Source organism: Triturus cristatus, chromosome 1_2, assembly GCF_964204655.1.
Source record: "Triturus cristatus chromosome 1_2, aTriCri1.1, whole genome shotgun sequence".
In the NCBI taxonomy this organism is placed as follows: domain Eukaryota; kingdom Metazoa; phylum Chordata; class Amphibia; order Caudata; family Salamandridae; genus Triturus; species Triturus cristatus.
The window spans coordinates 1182892213-1182915547 of record NC_140580.1 but is presented as its reverse complement, the minus strand read 5'-3'; the positions used below and the strand labels follow the sequence as shown (position 1 = coordinate 1182915547).

The following is a 23335-nucleotide window of genomic DNA, read 5'->3' as shown; positions in this document are numbered from 1 at the left end:
TGCCTTGATTTTGTGTAACATCTTCCTTCTGTGCTTGATGTGGGACATTCATGCCTTGGGAGCTCGCACGGGGCTCAGAGAAGAGGCAGTGAGGCGAGTGTGTGACGCAGATAGAATGTGACAATTTGTCATATAAGTGCTGCCCTGGCACTCTCCTCCCAGCATCGTATGCAGTCTCCTCTCTTAGGCTGGGGTGAGAAGGACCCCTGGCTGCTCGCATCTGGATCACAGGCCCGAAGGGTCACTGGAAGTGACAGTAGACATGTTTAAGCCACACGGGCACCCATTTCGGAACGGAGAAAGTATTCTTTTCAGACAAGGTTTTGGGGGTACCTGTGCGTAGGGACAGTGGTGCGAAATTTAGTTTTACTTTCGCTCTCTCTTTCTGAAATATCTGCGTTTGAAAGTTTCAATAATTGTAACACTGTAGTAGTACCTCTGCTTTTTCCGTGGCTGCCGTTCAGAATGAATCTATTTAAATCTTTGTGTAAAAATAAGCTGCCTTATTCTACGAGTTGCCTGCTGCCCTTGAAATACAAATACTGGTTTAGCAGCCTTTGGATTCTGAATATGAACAGAAGATACGAATTTGGAAGAGCAGGATGAAAAATCCGTGATTGGCTAGCAGTCTGCATACAAAGGCTTTAAAAAACCGTTATAAAATGTGCGGTTCTTTTCCTGCTGAGGCGCAGTGTTGAGCTCCCTATGTGGTGGCACCAGGCGAAGATCTGGTTTTCTGCCCTTCTCTTCTATGCTGCTGCCACCCTCACGGTCTCAGCGGGCCACTCGTTTCACTTTTTGAGAACCCTGCAGCTCCCTGCCATGCTGCTGGCGTCTCTAGGGCCCAGCCTATCACCCCTTTGTGGTGTGGCCGCTGCCTCGTCATGTCTGCGGGCCACTCACTTGCAGAGAGCCCGGAGACTACTCTGCCGTGCTGAGCTGCTGAACAGTGTTTGTTAGTTCAGAAATATAGAGCCGCCCCTTTTTGTGTGTTTTGGATTGAAAGCATGTGAAGTACTTTCTAAGAGGCTTCATTGGCTCTTGCCTTTCACAAGTGCAGCTGTGGCCAGTGATAGGAGGTAAGTCTGCCTCGGACCTTTGTCACTCGTACTGCTACAAGGGCTGGGGTGACTTGCATTCAGCAGCTTCCTCGCTCCCCTAGTCTCCTAGCAGATCATAAAAATGGACCTTTTCTTTAATTTCCATTTGTGCACAAGCGGATGCCGCCAACAAATTGGAGTTTGCGTGAAACTCACTCCCACCCCTCTCCTCCTGCGCTCCCCCTTCTCTTCTGTAAAAACGTGCGCCTTTGGAGCTCTCCCGCACTATACTGCTTATTTTAAATGCTTTAGTCTGTGCTATTATTCGTGTGTCAAACTAGGGACCTATATGTTCATATCTCAGACCAGAATGTGCTAACGCATGCAAATAGGCTGTGTGCATGCCTTTCTTTACCTGCATTATCACATGGCCAGGCATATGCTTGCTTTTTAATGGACTTAAAAAAACAAGCATTTGCAATGCAATAGGTCTCGCATTTATGCGAGTTTGAGCTAGTGGCATTTTGAATGACAATGTCTTTTATTCATGTTTTGGTAAATAAAAGGCTTTGTCATTTACAATGCCAATAACTTAAACTCGCATAAAAGCGAGACCTATTGCATTGCAAATGCTTGTTTGACTTGTGGTTTTGGCTGTTGGTAAGCCCGTGTAGGTCCTGAGATTGGGCCTTCTGTGTCTTCTTTATTGGCTGCTTGGCAAGCCGTCTGCGGTTCTACCTAAGAGGTGTTCCCATATTTTCTTGGGACATAGCATGCCCTATGTGGGATGCTTGTAGCTATTACATAGCTCTGTCATGTGTTGGGGAGGTGTGGTCACCCTTTCGGGTTCCTTGCTCTCCTTGGCGTCACGGTATATCGCCGGTGCCGTCTCTTTGACAATTGTCTTGGCGCAGCTTGCGTTGCGCCCAGGTCTGTCCTTCTCCATGTTCGCTACGTCACTAGACCGGTCTGGCCGGCTGTCTGTGGCATCGTGTTGTGGTGATTCCGCCCTTCTGTCTGTCGTTTCGGCCTGGTCCTCTGTCTGGTGTTCCAGAGGGACTGGCTTTCCTAGGCTTTCTGTGTTCTGGTTGATGGCTTGGGCCCGTCCTCGTGTCTCTCTCTCTCTTTCTCTTCTGCCTGGTCCCACTTCTTTCGTGGGTCGGTATGTGTTTCTGGACCGGCCCCTCCTTTGGGGTGTGTCCTGGCCCTCCCTGGCCTCTGCCTTCGGCTTGCGCCTGGCTTGTTCTGGTGCACTGCTCCATGGTGTTGCTGGGCATGCCTGCTTGTTCTGGTCCACCATCGTGGCCTTTGATGTGTTCCCTTATGCCCCTGCCTCTGGTTCCGCTGGGCCTTTGTGCACCTGTACCTTTCTTCTTACGCCTGCGCTATTGGCGGTGGGGCCATTCCTGCCTTGTCCGCTGCTTGCGGCCGAGGTGTGTTCGGCTGTTTCCTATCACTGTGTGTGCTTCTTACGGCGGGCCCTGCCTCCGGTTCTACCTCTTCTCCCTGGGGTTCGAGGTAGTTCTTTTGTTCCTGAGGCTCTTCGGGCGATGTCTGCCCCTGTGGGGTGTTAGGGCAGTTCTCCCATAGTTGGGCTTGGGATCTCCTGGCCTTCCCTTCTGGTTCATGTGGCATGTCCCCTGCTGGGGCCCTGTGTTTCGCCTGTTGGGGAGGCTCTCTCGTAGACCCTTCTCCCTTCTGGGTATGGCTAGGGTATCTATTCTATGTTAAGGAATCTGCGGCTAGTAGTCTCTATCAGATGTACAAGTTACTTACCTCCGGTAACGATGTATATGGTAGAGACGATTCTAGCCGCAGATTCCTTCACGACCCGCCCTTCTTCCCCGTCCTGCGAGGACCCTCAGCTTGGTTTTCTGCACTCGCCTCCCTCCGGGTGGCTTGGCTTCTGTGGGTGTCCTCTTCGCTTTCTTCCGGTCAGGCTGTCCGGTTCTGCTTGATTGTTCCATCCCCCTTTTGAGCTCTCGCCTGGCTATCGCGTAAGCGATTGCTCAGCGAGTCTTATGTAGGGGCTTCAGAAAATGCTCCCAAAGGCTTCCCAGGCGGATCGGGTGGCGGTTATGCGCATTCCATTTGCCACCATCTACTATTTAGTAAGGGGCACAAGACCTTAGGAATGCGGTTTATGGCCAGTGCATGTGAGGCATTCAAGCGCGAAGCTGGCATCTGGCAACGGACTTGAAAGCAGCAGACTGCTTTCGCCAGCGCGCGCTCGGCCTCACTTCCTGCATCCCCTCTTACAACAATTAACTTTCTTTATAACTCACACCCCATATGCTCGTTCCCTCCCACCCTTCCTTTGATGTCCGCTGTTCTTGTGCACACTGCCGCACACTGCCGCACGCCGCATACTGCTGCGCATACTGCTGCATTACACACTGCTGCATTACACACTGCTGCATTACACACTGCTGCATTACACACTGCTGCACGCCACACACTGCTGCACGCCTCACACTGCTACACGCCTCACACTGCTGCACGCCACACACTGCTGCACGCCACACACTGCTGCACGCCACACACTGCTGCACGCCACACACTGCTGCACGCCTCACACTGCTGCATTACACACTGCTGCACGCCGCACACTGCTGCACGCCTCACACTGCTACACGAAACACTGCTGCACGCCTCACACTGCTGCACGCCTCACACTGCTGCGCGCCTCACACTGCTGCACGCCACACACTGCTGCATGCCACACACTGCTGCATGCCTCACACTGCTGCACGCCGCACACTGCTGCACGCCTCACACTGCTGCACGCCACACAATGCTGCACGCCGCACACTGCTACACGCCACACACTGCTGCACGCCGCACACTGCTGCACTCCACACACTGCTTTTATGCAAGTTTATGCCACTGACATTGTAAATGACAATGCCTTTTATTTGTTTGAAAACCAAAACATAAATAAAAGGCATTGTAATTTTACAATGCCAATAGCTCAAACTCTTATAAATGCGAGACCTATTGCATTGCAAATGCTTGTTTCTTTTGATACAGGGATGGTTGGTTTCTGCATGCCTTTGCTTCCCTCCAGCTGGTTTCTCTCCAGTGTAGGGGCCTTCTTTTGCTCTTTTTTCCCTCTGTTTGTTTGGAGTTTCTGATCCCCTTCTGGTATTCTGCGTTGGGGATTCTTTTGCCTGTCCTTGGCCTCCTGCTCCTTTCAGGGGATATGGCCCTCCTTGGCAGTGTAGTCTGGGGGTGGATTGCTGTTGCTCCTCTGTTCCGGGCTTGTGGCTCTTCACTGTGTGGTTTGTGGTTGCAGACTCTCTCTCTCTCCTTCTTTTACGACGCTTTCACATACTTGTGCCTCCAAGATGGCTATCGCCTTGGCTTGCACGGTTCCTCAGAGTGGTGCTCTGCTCTTTCCCTGCTATGGCTTCGCTGCTATGGCCTTCTGGTACCTTGGTGCCAACTGGTGCTGTTCCTCACCCTTTGTTTCTCTCCGTTTTGTTTCTCTGATTTTTTTTGCACACTTTTCCCATGCTCTCCTCAGTTTTGTTGTGATGGCTCCGGTTGTGGCGCGGAAAAGTTCTCCAAAGCAAACTGACGTTAGCGTACCGGGGTGGGGCTTATGTGACCTCGCAGACGTCACGCCCGCGGATGACGTCGGGGCGGAGTCGCATGGTGCCACCCTCCCGGCGCGCAGAGATGCTGTGGCAAGAAAATTTTCCGGGTCCAGTCTCACGCCTGGGGATAATTCTACGCTAAGGAATATGTGGCTAGAATCGTCTCTACCAGATACATCGTTACCGGAGGTGAGTAACTTGTGCACTATGCATATTTTGCACAATATTTGACCAGATTCAAAACAGTGCAATATCTGAATCCATATTATGAAAATGAAGTAATGGAGATTATGTTAAAGGATAGTAACATAAAGCTTATTTTGAGGTTAAGAAAATCACAGGAAAAAAGTACACTAAAGTAATTCAGTAATTTCTGAAAAGAAAGCCCAGTTTTATAAAAATTTCGCAATTCATACTTCAATGTGTCTCGCCTAGAGAGTTTTAAAAATCAAGATTAGTTTTTATAGAACAGTATTAGCTAAATGAAAATTAAATGCCTTCTCCAAAGTAACTTTGGTTTTTTTCAGCTGGAAATAAATGGAAGATTTGGGAAGAAGCATAGACAGCAATAAGGATGAATAAAAATTTGCTCCAATGGTCTTCCACTGTTATTTACCTTACTCAGTACGATTCCTCTTGAGCTGATATTCGACCAAAGGGAGTAAGAATCTAACTTAATTGAAAAATCTGTAATAAAAAAAGCAGGGAACTGGAAACAATATCTGATGACAGTCAAGCAAATAATTTTATTTCTCAAAATTTCCACTAATATTGTGTCATCAGAAAGATAGAGCAAAGTTAATGTATTTCCCTTTTCTGTACTAAGTGCCAAGTTTTTAAAAATCCAATTTTATTTCAAGAGGTTGATGTATTGTTCAACAATTTATTCAATTAAAATCCACCCAGAAAGCTCAATTGTTTTAGGTGTTAGGCCACCAAAGGCGCAAATTGGTCCCATATCATATAGGTCTGTCCTGGTTTATCCAGTCTTTAGTACTCCATAATTGAATATCTTTGAAGTATTCTTTCAATTCAAATTCCTCGAAATCTGATTGATATTTTGTTTGGGCTATTACTGTAGGAAGGTGGATATCTGACTATGGTTACCCCCAACTTTTTGCCTAGTGTCTAGCTGGTTTTTCGACTTAGTTGGCCTGAGATCCTGCCATTCAGGGTCTCAGGCTGTCTGCTCTCTCTTTAAAATGGACTCCATGTACCCTAGGTACATAACCAATTGGTAAGGATCACCTTATTGGACCCTGTACAGTGTACCCTAGGTACCCAGGGCATAGGTGTACCCTAGGCCTCCCAGGGGCTGCAGCATGTATTATGCCACCCCTGGTCTGGCCTTCCAATCAGACACAACTGGCTGATCACTCAGCTGGGGCAAGGTCGTGTAATCACCCCTTGCTTAGATATAGTATGCCTATATCTACCCTTATATATAGACACATGTGTACCTATCAGTCACTCCTATGGCAGGCCTTAACAATCCTGGAGGCAGAGTGCTTGGTAACATGTGAGATGGTGCTCTAGCATGAGCTGAGCCTGTCTGCAGCTTTCGGAACCATGTCCTTATAGCTGTTCTATGATATAGCCTACCATATACTCTTAAAGTGCCTTATAATCTTAAACGGTTATGGTAACTATGGTTTGGCTTTATCAAAACATGTCGTGTAAGGTGTCTAACACTTTGGAATAATACCCCCATACCATTTCTGGTGATGAGGATATTATTCCTCCCTTCTAGAGGGAGAGACATGTTAAAATCCTACTTTGCTGTTTAACTCTAACCAAAGCCTCAGCATCACAAAATGGATGCTGCTGCCACAGACACAAGTCTGACCTCCTGCTGCTGGGAGTGATCCCAGCCAGGGAGGCCTGGACAATAGGGTTCCTGCTTGGGGAGGTGCTAGCACCTCCCCAGACAGCCTTTAGTGTATTGGGGCAGGGTGGGCTGAAAGGAATGAGACATGCCTGGGGCACACAAGGTGTTCCTTGCATAGTCCAGTTCAAACCGGCGCTGGGGCACTCCAGCCCCAGCTCTGGCGCGAAACTGGACAAAGGGAAGTGGGTGTAACCACCCCCTCCCAGGTCCCACCCATAAGGCGTGACCTAGCAGGTATCCCAGCCCCCCAGATTAGTATAAGAGTGGGAGTTGGGCCTCAAGACTTTAGATTATCCTGAACCTGCAAAACTGAACAGAAACTCTGGACCTTCGACATTCGACGAAAGAAGAAGACTGAAGAATCTCCCTTGTAGCCAAGGAGTGGCTACCCTGTGCAAACAGGCACCATCAAGAGACTACCCTTTGCTTTGCCCACGTTCTACGAGGAACCGACTGCAGAGCCCGACCAGAGCCTTGACTTCCAGACTTCTCCGACCCTGATCCACATCCACAGCAAAGCTGAGATCCGTGGAGGCGACGAGCGACGTGGGACCGGCTACCTGGAAAAAGTGGCTAGTAACTTAAAGCACAGCTTCTGAGGCACCCTCGAAGTTGTGCACCGGGGATTGAGAAGCCCCAACCCCAAGCACCATCTGCACCGAAGATCAGCCCCCCACACTCCGCGAGTCCTGCGTGGGGCCCTTCTGCATTTTCCTGCTTGCCGCGTCTGTCCGGTTGCTTGCCCGCTGGCTGGTGGCCTTTGTGACGACGCTCCCTGAAATCTTCTGCGCTGGTTTGGCTCCTCCAGACTGGCTCCCGCTTCTCTGCAAAGAAGAAGCACCCCAGACCTTCCTGGTCTGCACCAGAAGCAAGTCCTCCGTTCTTCGTGGGTTCCGCTTGCCAAGGCTTGGTGAGTCCTAGTCCAACTTCGACGCCGCCGACAGCAAGAGCCTTCGTGGGACAGCTCGCCTCCTGGTCCTGGTCGTCCTCGACGCTTCCTGGTCCTCCTGGCTGCAGCGACAAGCTTCACCTTCACCTGCAATCTTCACGACATCGCCTGGTTCCTTCCTGGTTCCACGTGGTCACTGGCTAGTGACCTTGACTCTGTCCCTTCTGCTTGCAGGTTTCTTCTCTTCTTGATCCCAGCCTTGGGATCCACCGGACACTCTTCACTGACTGCCTGTCAGCATCTTTCTTCAGGCATCCATAGGAGTCGACGACGAAAACGACGCATCTTCACCCCTATGCACCCGCAGCCTGTGGGCTAGGTAACTTGGGTACTCCGGTGCTCATCAGGATAGTGACTATCCTAGTGTCTAGTTTTCAAGTCTCAACTTCCTAGCTACTCCGGAAGTGTCCTAAATCTACCGTTTTCTAAACTGTACTATTGCTATTGACTTTTACGCATTACGCGTGAGTGTTTCCACTCTGCACACGAATCCCGTGGGCCTCCCACTTCCTAACTAACGCTAGTGTAGTGTAGCCCCAGCGATTCCCTAGGCCTAGGCCTATTCTATTTCCGTGACAGTGGTTCTTATACCACTTACTTAGTATATGGTTTGCGTGGCCCCTAGGGCCTAACTGTATTACTTACCTGTGTGACTTAATGTATGCTTAAATAAGACTGTGTTGTACTTACCTCTAATCTCATAAAGAGTGCTGAGGGTTTGACTAGAATAAATACACTTTATTTTATATATATATCTGTTGTGGTGTCCTTTCATTTGGTATTCAAGGGATTATATATGGTATCACAGCTGGCTTCACATGCCATTCAGAGTTTAGCCTAAGACTGCTCTTGTCCATGCTACCACTAGGATAGCTGGTCTATAAGGTTGACTTTACAACCAATCACCATAAGGGGATTTGGACTGATATAAGGTGTACACTAGAACTAGTGACATCATACATCAGGCCAACTTCTCACAATTACCAATTCAGAGAATAGCCTGGAGATGCCAACATTTGATTTATACTTCAGTGCTGGCGGCACGCTCATTAATATTACACAATCGGAGGACCCAGTTCATGCCAGCATCCAAGGATTGGCTTAAGAAACTGTGCAGGTGATGGCAGTGTGAAGAATTCTGTACGAAGCAGGCTTGTCGAACTCAAAAGCACTATTGCATGTTATTATTTTAGCATCCATTAGTTTATGTCCTCTTATTTCTTGATATGTAGATGTGTCAGAATGATTTCATTAATGAATTATGTACTTGTGCGGTTTGAGAAGTAACATTAGGTTTTTTCACTTTGTGCACTTTAGTGATGTTTAGCTTGACTTGAGGCATAAGACAAAGTAGACCTATTGTATTCATTATTTTATCAAATTATGTATTTCTTGTAAATGTGCGTTACTATATTTATGTACGTCTAAATTTAAAAAAAGAAAGGTACAAAGCTTGTTTCTGATTTCACTTGACCTACTATGTACTTCTCAAGCTGTACTTCCTCGCTCATTACAATTGTTCTGCTTTTTCAGCTTTTCTTTTATGTTCTTTATGATATGATATATGATCTGTTTTTTAGAACCAGAAAACAAAGCGGAATCTACATGTGAAGATGGGCCGGAGCCCTTGGCGAAGAGGCTGAAGAGGTATTGGTTCTACTGATCACCATTTTCCTTCCAGCCCTGTGCTTTGCAGTGGTAGTGTAGCAAGAGATTGGGCGCCTCTCTTGGTTTGTGCGTTTTGTGTTCCTTATGTTAAACTGAAGGATTTCTCTGTGATAGATTTGTAAGTAGATGATCAGGGTATGTATAAGCTTCCCTCTATTCTCCCTAGTCATGAATACAACTTACAGTTTGGCTCTTGCTCTTCTGTGCGACAGTGTAGCCATCACCACCACATTTCTTCCCTGAAGTGGAAATGAATGTTCATGTTGTCAAAGGGCTAGTGCTGCCGTCTCCAACGTTCACTTCCCCACTGCAGTAAATCCTGCAGCCTCGGGACCCGAAAACTCAGCTTTTTGACAACTCTCTATAAAATGCAACACACGTCTGTCAATTGGTGATCAAAGGCCCTTCCAGCAGAGCTGTGGGAGCAGATGTAGCTTTTCACCATCACAAAGGTTTTATGAAAATCCCCATGGTCTATTCCAAGTATATCCAGGAAACCTTGTATATTTATTCATTCTCTCATTTCTGGTTTGTACCAACTGTTCTTGTCACAAGTGCTGGCCTTCCCTGTCTTGGCTAATCTGTGTCATCCTGATTTTATCTGCTGAGGCAGTCTGCTGAGTAATTGAGCTAGAAGAGCCTGTATTTATGCCCACGCTACTCTTTCTGCTCTATTTTCATTTTCCTTCCCTGGCCACTGCCTGCATCCTTCTGGCTTTTTAAAACAAGCTTGAGTTTGAGGCATGATAAAGAGTAGGTATGATCTGAGCTGCACCTGTTGGACATGCATATGTGGTACCTTTGGTGTTGCAGTTTCCAGGTGACAATTGTATAGCAACAGTTCCCAACCCTGTGTTATACATCATAGCTTAATAAACTTTTCTATTTCCCTTTTCCCTTGTCAACCACTTTGCTATGAAATATGTGATTGAAAAATAAATGTTCTGAAAATAGTTTCGTTTCTGCAACCACCCGCTGTTTTTTCTAAAAAGGTATCTCTGCAGTATATGTGGATGTTGATACACATGTTCTGCATACTTCTGCCATGTAGTATTGGGCTCGACGTTTGCAACTTGTTTCTCTTCGGAGAAGTCTTCACAGTTACAAGGTATAGTGACTCCTCTCTTAGCTGGCAGTACGCCTGGGCACCACCATCATTGTTAGATTATTTTCCACCATTGGGTTCAGACATGTACGGATTGGGCTCTGTGTCTGTTTCCTAATATCGCTTTCCGCTGGGACCAGTTGAGCACTCGACTCACATTTTATGGAAGAACTCTTAACAGATCCTCAATCCTGCTTCTTCTTCGTTGAACACGAAAACCAGACAGGTGTTGGTGCCTTTCTGCTGGGGCCTCAATCCTCTCTGGTACCCTGTCAACAAGAAAGCCAGGTCAGGAAAGCGCATTCTCCAATACTGCCCCCAGTGCCACTCTGATTTCCCCTGGGCATCCCACCATCAAGTCGGTAATCTTCGCCTTTCTGTGAGCACGACGACACCCCATGCCAGGCTTACCCCACCTTCAAGTCGCTTTTCAGTACCAACGCGAGTGGAGATAAGCCCATTGGCGCATGCAGAGACAGGGGGCTGTTGGCACCCCCAATATCTTGGGGGCACGCAGCACTGAGGTGGAGGAAGAAGCCTTTCCATCAGAGACCCAGCTGGTCCAGTACAGTTTGAAGGCAAGCTTACACTCTCAATCTGAGGAAGAACAGCAACAAAACCCCAAAGCTCCACAATCCTGGAAGACCTAGACTATGAGCATGGTAGGCACCAACCCATGGCCACACAGCAACCACGTGGACAGACAGATGACCACTCCAGTGTGCGTCTGGCGTAGATCCCAGAGGCTTAATAACAGTCTGCTAGTGCACCACTGCCTCCGGGTCATGGCCATCACCAACCAAATTCTTTGGAGAGTATGATGCTCCCCTCTCCAGCTACAGAAGCAGCGCCCCCCTTAAGAGCTGACAGTCTACTCTACTCTGGAACCAAACTTAACAGCAGCACCGAAACAGACCCTGTCACCGAAGCCACCCTTGCACGAAGCCGGCAGTGAAAACATCGGCACTAAATGCCTCCATGCTAAAGATCCCATTGACGCCACAGGAGAAGTTAGTTGCTTGTTAAAAGCATTTGTTTATGCACCCACAAACTAGCTGGCTGGGCAAAGCGGATATTGCAGCTGATGCTCCACTGCAGAGACATTTTAAAGCATGGGCAAAGTGGGCCACAGCTTTTCAGGGGGGGCCTTGTAGAGCCAGCACTGCTCTGGAGAGAGTCATGCCCTGATGATTGTGAATAATTCTTAAACAGATTGTTTTAAATAGCAATTTTCTTAAATGTTTTTTTTAAAAACATATTGTTCGAGGCTTATGAGCTGCAGATCACACACTTTTGCATAGATCGCCATCTGGTGTTGGGCCCGGATGTTTGCAGTTGTTTTTCCTGTTGGAAAGTCTTTGGAAGTCACAAGGTCGGTGACTCCTCCCTTGGTCCGTATTGCGCATGGGCTTCGGCTCCATCCTCAGATTGTTTTTTTCCGCCATCGGGCTCGGATGTAATCTTCGCGCTCCGGTTCCGAACATTCCAGTTCGACGATCCAGGGGTATACACATCAAAGTCATCAGCAACCCTCCCGCCTCCCCGGACGAGCAGTGGTAGTACGTTAATGTGGTGTTTGCATCTTATACTCAGGTTGCTTCAAGTTAGTAGACCGTAAAAAAGAACTGACCTAACTGTCACCTGTGGTGCATGATGGGAGCAGAGGGGCTCCTGGAGGTCTTAAAGCCACGGTGTCCAGGGTCTTGGAAGCCTTAAAGGCACTGTGCCAGTTTTTTACTGTACTAGTTGTCAGGAGTTTGCAGAGCATGGGTGAGTGACATATTCTTTCTTTTTTCCTGGTGCTTTTCTTGCTGATCCCAAACTTGGGCAAGAGGACATACCAAACACATCATTCTCGCCTACGCTTTGGTAGCAAATGGCTTCCAGAATTTCCTCGTAGAATAATGATGATGTCAGCGTGCCGTGCTAATGTGATGATTTCACCAGATGTGGGGTCGGGGGTGGCAGTGCGTCTGCTGCCATCCCCGTTAGAGGTATAAGTGTTGCAGCAGTGCTACCCCCGTGGATGGGTGCTTGGGCGTGATGGTCACTTTCTTAGCACCTAAAAAGCAGTGCTAAGGACGTGTCCAGCTCAACCATAGCACCCACGAGGTTAAAGTTACCAGGGACTCCCAACCTGATGATGATGAATGTTTGGTTTTATGACATTACTACATGTGGTTTTACCACACTAGTCTTTACATCGCATGTTTAACCACGCATACCATTACCACGCTTGTACATTCATTTATATTACAAGTACACACCACGCAAACACCTAGCACGCAGAGTTTACCAGGCATACCATTTCTCTCTCTTTGCTGTAAATGTACTGAACATGTTATAGAATGTAAATTAAACTTAGCGGTATGCAGCAATTTCTGTTCCGATCGTTCATCCTGCTGCAAAGTGCTCTATGTTCTATAAAAAGAAGCGTTCAACCGTGTACGCCCTCTAATATTCATTGAAAGCGGAAAGGGAATATTATTTTGCAGTCACTGTTAGTACTGTGGGGGTCTCCAGTCTATCCGTTCTCCATGTCTCCCAGAGTAAGTGAACTCAGACTTACCCTGCTTTGAAAAAGCAGGGCATTGAGGGTTGTGCAGCTAGCATGGTTTAGATTCTTACCTTCAATACTGTCTTGTCCTGAGTTGTATTGGCTGTCTGCAATCAAGAAGGTTCCAGTTGAGCTGTCAGCGCAGTCTCGGGACTGATCACTGGAAAGCGACACAAGACTTTGGTGTTCGCCTGCGTCAAGTCTCAGCTAAGTGTATGTAGCTCAGTCTTAAATATGTGAAAAACAAGCAATTGTCTTTCCATAACCTTGGTGTTGGCTATGTTTACTAAAAGCAGCTTTGCGGATCTTTTCCAACATTGTTTATGTTTATGTCTTTGTAACGCGCGCAGCTACTCAAGAGTGTCCCGGCGAGAGCCCAAGAGACAGCAGAGGGAAAGAGAAAAAACAAGCATTGAAAATGCAAAAGTTCTTGCCTTTGATTAAGTTAAAGGCATTTGCTTGCTAATGGTATTGTATAGCAAAGCAAATGGCTTTAACTTAATAAAAGACGAGACCTATTGCAGTTTCAATGCTTGTTTTAATTCTGTCCCTACAGCTGACCCGATGCACTTCCTTATTCTAATTCCAGAGCCCTCTCTTGCCATCATTGCGGCATACAATGGAAGGGCCTCTGAGAGATGCGGTCTCATGCTGGGCAATCTTCGGCATGAACATATCTGCTTCAACTAAAAGTTAAGCTCACTGCGCCTGTGGGTCGTGCAGCTGATGTACTAACGTATCCCACTGAAAATGCATGTTCGGGAGAGGTTGCAAAACCTCCTGCTTCATTAATATTCATGAAGCAGGAGGCATTTTGCAAACCCTTACACCTGGCTGCCAGCAGATGTATGGAAACCTGTGAGAGGCAGCTCCCTCCACCACATTTCATAGCCAATGCCCCGTAAAAAGACAGTTGCTGCTTTAAAATAAATGGGGATCTTGGGCATGCCGGAGCCCCTGGACCTCTGTCTGCTCCCCCATGCCACAAGGCCTCCGCCATAATGATGAGAAGGGAAGGTGTCCAGAGCGCATCCCTTATTACCCTAAGTACGATATCTGCCACGGATCTATTCGCCATCCGATTTGCCATCATAAGCCATTGATAGGTTGATTTCTGAATCACAATTGGATGTGAGAAGTCCCTTTCACCTCCTTCCCTAATGCAATTCATATGGGTAACAAAGGTGGATTTACAGGTAGAAAATCCCTGTGTCTCAGTGTTTTTTACACAGCTTTTTGAGGTTGGAACGTTTGATTTTGTAAAAGCATTTTGGGCCCAAAAAGCATTTATACATGAGACCCAAAGTCATAAAAGCTGCTGTGTGCCGGGTGCAGTGGCACACCAGACACTCTACAGACGGTACCTGCTCCTGCTCAGCTGGAGCAAGCCATTTCAAAAGGTAACAGTTTGGCTCAGATCACATAACAATTGGATGGAAAACCTTGAACTATTTCAAATTAATTAGGAATGCAAATGGAAACGACAGTAAAGACGTTTTGCTATTCTTGTGCATATCGCAGGCAATTTCCTGAAACCAGGAGTTGTTTTAAAACTTCACTCAGAATTCATAATAATGCCAGCCGTGTTGCATCTTCTTAAGGTCTGGTGTTTTAAACCTCTCACAGCCTGCTAGCGAGGTACATAAATATGTAACGTGCTATGCTGTTACGTAGAGCTGTTTCTTTATGGAAAGAAGTGCTTTTATTTTTATTTATTTCGTTATTTTAAAAGTTTTGTATAGCGCTGGCTAGACCTGGAGGCAGGGCCGGACTGGGAACCACAACCGGCCCTGGCAAAGTGCTCGGCAGCCCGGGGGGGGGGGAGGGGGAGTGGGGGTATGCCGCCAAGCTCTTTGCCAGGGCCTGTTTTCGGCAGATTTTGTTACAGGGCCGATTTTGCAGCGGATTGACCGGTGCCCGCTACGGCCAGTCCGGCCCTGCCTGGAGGTATCAGAGCGCTTTAAATAAGGTTCCACAGAAAAAATAAAATTACTTCCAGGGGATCCTCATCAAAGTCATAAGCATTAGAATATTCCCGCCCATGTGCGGGATCCCGGAAACAGTATATTATATGTGCCCCACATATATATATCCATACATATATACCTATATGTATACACAAGCAATTGCAGCCCATAACACCCTAGAGCTGAACCATGCTGTAAGGAATTTCCACTATACATAAGAAAATAGCATTATAAACATGAGAAACAACATTATAACTTGTTTGGAAACTGTTTTAATGCTTAGAAAACAGCAGAAATTCTTAGAAAACACTGAAAGCATAGGAAGCTCCCAGGCTGCATTGCAAATACCCAGTCTAAAAAGACTGAAAAGCTAACTAATAGCTGCATAGCAAAAAACTGACACCGTGCCTTTAAGGCACACCTGACCCCCACCTTCCCATCATGCCTCAGGGGTGGCAGTTAGGTCAGTTGTTCTTTCCGGCTCCTTCTGGAAGAATCCTGGCAACAGAGCTCCACTTTTTTCTGAGTTTGTCAGAAAATATTGTCTATTTTTCAACTGTTTTTTCCCTTACTTCGACGTTTTACATCTAAGTCAGTAAGAGGCTGTCTTTTTTAGGCAGTTTTGGGCATTTTTTCCAACTTGAAATGCCTTCTCTTTTCGATCCTTGCCCTGCTGGTGGCAAGAAGAAGGCCAGGACTGACTCTCATAGGGTCTGTATCCTGTGTCTACCGGAGGATCATGATTCCAAGACATGTACTCACTGCCAGAGCCTGTCCAAGAGAACTTTGAAGGACAGAGAGCGAATTCGCATTTATGGCCTGGCACAACCATCCAGAGGCCGATCTCCGTTGAGGAAGGGCTCCAAGAGGCCTAGAGATTCATCTAGGAGCAAGTCCTCTTGTCCTTCCACCTCAGCGTCGGGCTCGGCGCTGAGGAAAGATGTTCCGGTAGGTCGTGTTTCCAAGAAGAGACTTTCGACAGCGGGCTCGCCGTCGAGAGCAGGTACGTCGTCGACGTCGAAGTCCAGACCGCCATCGTCAACTCGGCGACGATCGGCGTCGAGATCTAGAGCCTCTCCGCCGTCGTCAACCCGGCGACGATCGGCGTCGAGAGACACCACCCCTCCGCCGTCGTCAACCCGGCGACGATCGGCGCCGAGGAGCAGGGAACCTCCGCCGTCGTCAACCAGGCGATGATCGGCGTCGAGGAGCAGAGAACCTCCACCGTCGCCAACCCAGCGGCGATCGGCGTCGAGGAGCAGGGAACCTCCGCCGTCGTCATCTCGACGACGATCGGCGTCGAGGAGCATGGACCCTCCGCCGTCGTCAACCAGGCGACGACCGGCGTCGAGGAGTGTCACCCCTCCGTCGTCGAGGGCACGATCCCCTCCGTCGTCGTCGAGGCTCCATCAGCGTTCGACGTCGAGACAGCAGGATTCTCCGCCGTCGTCATCCAGACGGCGTTCGGCGTTGAGGTTGGCATCCGCGTCGACGTCGAGAGTGGCAGCATCTCCGCCGGCGTCCCCACGGCGTTCGGCGTCGAGGGAGAGAGGGCCTCCGTCGTCGGCTTCACATCGCCGTTCGACGTCGAGGCGGCATTCTTCGCCCACTGAACATGGCCGCCGGTCCACATCGAGGAGTCGTTCGACGTCGAGAGAAGAGTCCCGGCGAGAAAGAAGGCGACGCCACGGATCGAAGTCAAGACCACGCTCGTCGTCGAGACAGGCCTCGGACAGGTCGGTGGTCCTGGTGACAGAGTCGGCGTGGCGCCATTCCTACTCTCACTCAGGGGCATCTCCACGACCGGCAATTCCACAAGAGCCTGCCGGCCAACCCCGTAGGTCTTCCCCTCAGACTCAAGGGACCATTTCTCTGTCGCCCAGATGGCTGCTGCCAGCACATCATTGGCAGGACTCAGGGGCTACAAGGAGGCTGCGGGAATACGTCAGTCAAGTGCATGACTCTCCGCTGCAACGGCTGGTGGCGGCTGTGGACAGAGCTAGTCCCCCCAGGCCAGCACGTCAGAAGTCGCCGGACAGCAGGCGACGCAGATCGCGCTCCCCCAGGCGGGAGGGGCGTTCATCTGGATCACGGGCTCGTGATCATCGCCGGGAGCGGAGGACTCCATCATCGTCCTCTTCCTCGTCCACCAGGTCCTCCATCAGGGACTATTCACCCACGCTATCGGGCAGCCCAGTGTCCAGGGTCTCGCCCATAGACGACATCAACACCTACCAGGAGGTGTTGCAGCGGGGAGCGCAGAAGCTGGGGATTGAGATGTCAGTCCCCCAAGTCACCACGTCGGTGATTTTTGAAACACTTCACCAGAAGTCTGCCTCTCGTCCACTGCTGCCTTTGGTCCCAGGAATCATGGAACCAGTCATGGACACCTTCCTCACCCCGGCGACCGTCAAAGCGGTTCCGGCTCGTATCCTCAAAAAATACAAGCCAGCTACCTCTGACCCCGTCTTTGTGAAGATGGACCCGCCTGCGGACTCCGTAATAGTGGCGGCTGCAAGAAAGGGTCAGACGGCGTCGGCCTCCTCTTCCGTTCCTCCAGATAAGGAGAGCAGAACCCAGGACTCCTGGGGACGCAGGGCGTGCTCTTCCGCGGCGGCGTCCCTCAAAATCTCCAGCGCGGCGGCGCTTTTGGGCAGATACGATAGGGCTCTCTGGGACTCGATGGAGCGATTCAAGTCCAAGCTCCCCAAGGAGGACCAAAAGGACTTTGAGGAGATTGTTACTGAAGAGGCTCTGGTGGCTAATCAGTCGATTAGCACAGCGGCGGATGGTGCGCTACTCTCAGCCCACTCTTACACACACGGCGTGTTTCGCCAGGAGGTCGTCCTTGTTGCGGCTGACAGGGCTCAAGCCAGACGCACAGCAACGGATTTTAAACCTCCCGTTCTCTGGCAACTCCCTCTTCGGCACTCACATGGATGGGGAGATGGGGCGCATGAAAACTGAGCTAGACACCCTCAAAGCTGTGGGCTTGGAGAAGAAAAAGGAATTCAAGCGCCGTTTTCGACCCACCCAACGCAAGGGGCCTCAACAGAGGGTTCAAACCCCTCAGTGGTCTCAGAGTAAACCCCAAGGAAAATCGCAGTTTCGAGGCGGAAAGTCCGGCAGGGGCAGAGGTGGACACCAGCAGCAGTCCTCCACTACCACAAGAGGAGGAAAGTCATGAGCTGTGGCTTCCTCTATGACCGTTGCCCACTCCAGTGGGAGGAAGTGCGTCACGACATCTAGCAGAGTGGGACAGCATCACAAAAGATCGCTGGGTGCTGAATATACTGCGAAATGGATATGCGCTACGTTTTCGAGCGCATCCGAAAGACATCCCACCAAAAAGGTCCCGTCCTCACCACTTAAAACTGCTCCAAAAGGAGGTGAGGGCCCTTCTGCAAAAACAGGCCATAGAAAAAGTTCCTCCTTCGCAGGTCGGAAAAGGAGTGTACTCCCGGTACTTCCTTGTGCCCAAAAAAGATCAAGAGCACAAGTTTCGGCCGATTCTGGACCTTCGTCTCCTAAACAAAGTCATCGTCAAGAAGAAGTTCCGTATGTTGGCGCTTCACCAAATATGTCCACATCTGCAAGTCGGGGATTGGATGTGTTCGGTGGACCTCCAAGATGCGTACTTTCACATTGCAATCGCGAAACATCACCGCAGGTACCTGCGGTTTGTGGTTGGAAGCAAGCATTATCAGTACAAAGTCCTTCCATTCGGACTCAAGTCGGCTCCACGAGTCTTCACCAAATGTATGGCAGTGGTGGCGGCCTGCCTACACAAGCAGGGTCTCTTCGTCTACCCTTACTTAGACGACTGGTTGCTGAAGGCTCCATCCCAGCAGCAGGTGAAGAAAGACTTCCAGACCTGTCTGAGACAGTTGCACGCTCTCGGCCTTCACGTCAACATGGCAAAGTCCGTGCAGCAGCCCACTCAGTCCATCCACTACCTTGGCTCCGTTCTGGACACAAGCGTGGGAAAAGCGTATCCTTCGGGGGAGAGACTGTCTTCAATGAAGAGGAAATGCAGGCTTATGCAGCAGATGCAGAGGCCGTCAGCCCGGCAGGTAGCATCTCTGCTGGGATCCATGGCGTCCTGCATTTTTCTCATTCCCAACGCCAGACTGCGAATGAGACCTTTGCAGCAAGCTCTGGAGGACCAATGGGATCAGTCCACAGGCCGTTGGGGAGATCGAATCTCTCTCTCCCAGGTGGCGAAATCTTCCCTTGCATGGTGGACTCGTCAGGACAATCTGTTGGTGGGAGTCCCGTTTCACCACCCACTTCCGGTGCAATCGGTGGTGACAGATGCATCGCTGCAAGGTTGGGGGGCCCACATGGGGTGCCTCCAAATACAAGGTCGGTGGTCTGCAAAAGAACAGGGCTACCACATAAATATGCTAGAACTTCGGGCAGTCCACCTTGCTCTAAAGGCGTTCCTCCCAGCAATCAAGGCCGACTCAGTCCTGGTGCAGACCGACAACACCACGACCATGTTTTACCTGAACAAACAGGGCGGGACTCGGTCACGCCCCCTCTCCCTGGAGGCACAGGCGATCTGGCACTGGCTGCTTGCCCGGAACCTCTCGGTAGTGGCAGTGCACCTTCCGGGGGAGTTGAACATCAAGGCAGACGCACTCAGCAGGCACTTCGAAGATCAGCCCGACTGGGTGCTGCACGACGACGTGGTGGCAGACCTGTTCCGTTTTTGGGGTCGTCCAGAAATCGATCTGTTTGCAGACGGCGAAAATTCAAAATGCCACGCCTTCGCGTCCAGATTCCACCGTCCAGGGACCAGGGGGAATGCTCTTTTGATGGACTGGTCAGGGACATTTGCCTACGCCTTTCCGCCCCTGCCTCTGATTCCGAAGGTGGTATCCAAGCTGCTCAGATCCGACATGAAGATGATCCTCATAGCTCCGGACTTGCCGCGCCAGTGGTGGTACCTGGACCTTCTCCATCTCTCAGTGCGACCTCACAGGCGACTGCCTTGCAGGCCGGACCTGCTGTCCAAGATGGGCGGGAGGATTCTACATCCCAACCTTCCCTCACTGAACTTAACAGCATGGCTCCTGAGGTCCTGCAATACGGACATTTAGGTCTACCACCTGACTGCAAGCACATTCTCAAAGAAGCGAAGCGACCCTCCACGAGAGCGTCTTATGCGTTTAAGTGGAAGAGGTTCTTCATTTGGTGTAGGGAGAATCACCTTGATCCTACAAAGGGGCAGGAGGACGTCATCCTTCCGTACCTCCTTCACTTAGCTAGATCAGGCTTGAAGTATGCATCCATCAGGGTCCATTTGTCTGCCATTACAGCTTACAGGAGGTCTCCCAGTCAACCTTCCTTTTTCCAGATGCAGGTGGTCAAGGACTTCTTGCAGGGGTTGAAGAAAGTTTACCCCCCTGTTCGAAACCCTTCTCCTCCGTGGGAGTTGAACTTAGTGTTGTCCAAGTTGATGGGCCCACCTTTTGAGCCGATCCACAGAGCTTCCTTACAGCATCTGTCGTGGAAGGCCGCTTTTCTGGTAGCCATTACATCGGCACGCAGAGTAAGCGAAATCCAGGCTCTCTGTACTAAAGAGCCGTACACAGTTTTTCACCAGCACAAAGTGGTCTTAAGGGCACATCCATCTTTTCTCCCTAAGGTAGTGTCTGATTTTCATATTAATCAGTCCATTTCTCTGCCATCCTTCTTCCCGAATCCAGCGACCCCGGCTGAGCGGTCGCTCCACTCCTTAGACCTCAAGAGGGTACTTAAATTCTACCTGGCAAGTACCAGAGGCATTAGGAAGACGGATCAGCTGTTTGTCAACTATGGCGCCATTAGAACAGGCTTCCCAGCAGCTAAACGATCCATTTCCAGATGGATTGTTTCCTGCATTACCCTAGCCTACCAGCTGGCGAAAAGGCCCTTACCTTTGGCCCCTAAGGCTCATTCTACTAGGGGGAAAGCGGCCACAGTTGCTTTCTTGCATGACGTTCCAATGGCAGAGATCTGCAAGGCGGCCACTTGGAAATCGGTTCACACCTTTACCAGGCACTACTGCCTCGAATCCGATTCCAGGGCGGATGCCCAAGTAGGCCAAGCCTCCTTGAGGAACCTGTTTGGGTAGCGGGGTCTATCTAAGCATACTGTTACTTCTCTGTTTTTTCTTTCCTTTGCCCGCAGGGGGATTAGGTGAGGCTCGCTATTCTATTCTAATGCTTATGACTATTGATGAGGATCCCCTGGAAGAGAAGGATTAGTTACTTACCTGTAATCCTAGTTCTCTTCCAGGGGTATCCTCATCAAAGTCATAAGCAACCCTCCCGCCTCCCCGGGCAAAGGTGTGATCGTTTTCAGAGGTTATTATTTCTTTGTGCCATGACTTTTCAGTCTCCGCAAAGAACAACTGACGTAACTGCCACCCCTGTGGCATGATGGGAAGGTGGGGGTCAGGTGTGCCTTAAAGGCACGGTGTCAGTTTTTTGCTATGCAGCTATTAGTTAGCTTTTCAATCTTTTTAGACTGGGTATTTGCAATGCAGCCTGGGAGCTTCCTATGCTTTCAGTGTTTTCTAAGAATTTCTGCTGTTTTCTAAGCATTAAAACAGTTTCCAAACAAGTTATAATGTTGTTTCTCATGTTTATAATGCTATTTACTTATGTATAGTGGATATTCCTTACAGCATGGTTCAACTCTAGGGTGTTATGGGCTGCAACTGCTTGTGTATACATTCTGATGGATACATCTGCCAGTGGATTCCTCACCTTGTGAATATCCCCTGCGCCAGCATTCCACGGAACTTTTCTTCCCCAGCATTCCACGTCGACGTGGGCGACGTCACAATACATCGGCTCCGCACGCGACTCCGTACGACGTCATCGGAGCCATAAGAAGCCCACGTCGGCGTGGTGACGTCAGTTCCCTTTTTTCCGCGCCGTCGACGCGCAACGGTTTTTTCCCAGTGCTCTCTAGATACTTTGTAATCTAGTGGTGTATTCTTGTTAAAATTGGTATGTCTTCGACGAGGAAGTCGGGCTTTAAGCCCTGTAGGGAGTGCGGAGGCCTGATGTCCATGACGGATCCGCATCAGAATTGTTTATGGTGTCTCTCCTCTGATCATGATGTGGATGAGTGCGGGTGCTGTAGGAGCATGAATCCTAAAGCACTGAAGGAGAGGAAGACCAAACTCTTCATGAAGAAGATCGGTGAGGAGAAGAGAGGGAGGAAGAAGGAGAAGTCCAGGCGGGAGTCTTCGACTTCGAGGTCGTCGAAGTCGAAGAAGCACCATAAGAAGAGGAAGCATTCTTCTCGGCGTCGGTCCTCGAAGTCTAAGAGGTCGAGGTCGGCTTCGCCTCGTCGACGCCAGAGCAAGGTCTTGTCTCCTTCGCCTTCTCCGGATAAGTCTTCGAAGTCTCCCTCTCCGAAGCGGACTCCGGCTCGTTCCCCGACGCCGTCGCCGGCGCCGTCCAAGGCTTCGACTCCGGGTCGGGTGGAATCTGATGTTGAGCAGGAGCAGGAAGAGTCTGTCCCGGTGCCTGATGGCTCCACGGTTCCGGTGGAGGATTCTGAGGAGCCGACGCCGGTGGCTCCACAGGAGGATACAGGGGCAGTTCCTTATCCCCAATTCCCGGCTCCAGGTACGGATCCTTCGGGGTTTCTGAATGCCATGTATGGCATTTTTCAGAGAGCATCCTTCCCATCCGGAGCACCAGCAGGTCCCGTGGGTCCGATGGCGTTTTCTCTGGGAGTGCCGCAGCAATACGCTCAGGCTCCTTTTCTGCCCTTTATGCCGATGGCGCCTTCTTGGCAGTTTCCGGCGCCGGTTGGGAATCCGGCTCGACCTCGGATGGATGGTCAATCTTCGGAGCCTTCTTTGACGCCGAGGCCGACTCCATCGACGCCGCATCCGGCGCCGCCGACTCCACCTGTAGCGCCTCCGACGCCGATGCCTTTGGCTCCACCGACGCCGCGTACGACGTCGACGACGCCGGCTCCCCGGAATCGATCGAGACGGGAGGCCCAAAGGGTTTTGGAGGAGGAAGGATTTCGGGCTGAGGTGGAAGAAGGTGAAGTCGACTCTTCTTCGGATGAGTTTGGAGGTATAGAGGTGGCAAGTGGTTTGGATACCACCCCGGAGTGGGAGCATGCTTCTGCGAGGTCTTCTCCACCACAGGAATTGGCGCCCTACCATGTTGTGATCAAGAAGGCCGCGGAGTTGTTGGATCTGCAGCTGCCCTCTGTGGAATACAAGTCTAATCTGCTCACGGAGGTGTTGCACTCCCCGACGTCGGCTTCGGAGCCTTTGCTTCCTTTCAATGAGGCTCTCTTGGAACCAGTGTTGGAGGTGTGGAAGAAGCCTCTGTCAGCTCCAGCAGTTTGCAGGAAGGTGGCAAGGAGATACAGGGTTGCGCCAGGAGACCCGGATTTTTTATCCACGCATCCTTCTCCGGAGAGCCTAGTGGTGCAGGCTTCATGTTCTAAACATGCTTCGGGTGCTTTCCCCCAATCTCCTGCTGATAGGGAGTCGAAGAAAGTTGATCAGGCGGCCAAAAAGTCTTTCTCCTCAGG

General features: G+C 50.0%; 1 protein-coding gene across 4 annotated transcripts in view; it reads left to right on the top strand.

The window, feature by feature from the left end:
* The window catches only part of CIZ1 (CDKN1A interacting zinc finger protein 1), a 1193645-nt gene that overhangs the window by 334142 nt on the left and 836168 nt on the right, over window positions 1-23335 (top strand). For all 4 annotated transcript variants that reach the window (XM_085614087.1, XM_085614089.1, XM_085614086.1 and 1 more), the window contains exon 6: window positions 9057-9123. In XM_085614087.1, coding sequence (XP_085470213.1) covers window positions 9057-9123 — 67 coding nt within the window. The remainder of the gene's footprint in view (window positions 1-9056; window positions 9124-23335) is intronic.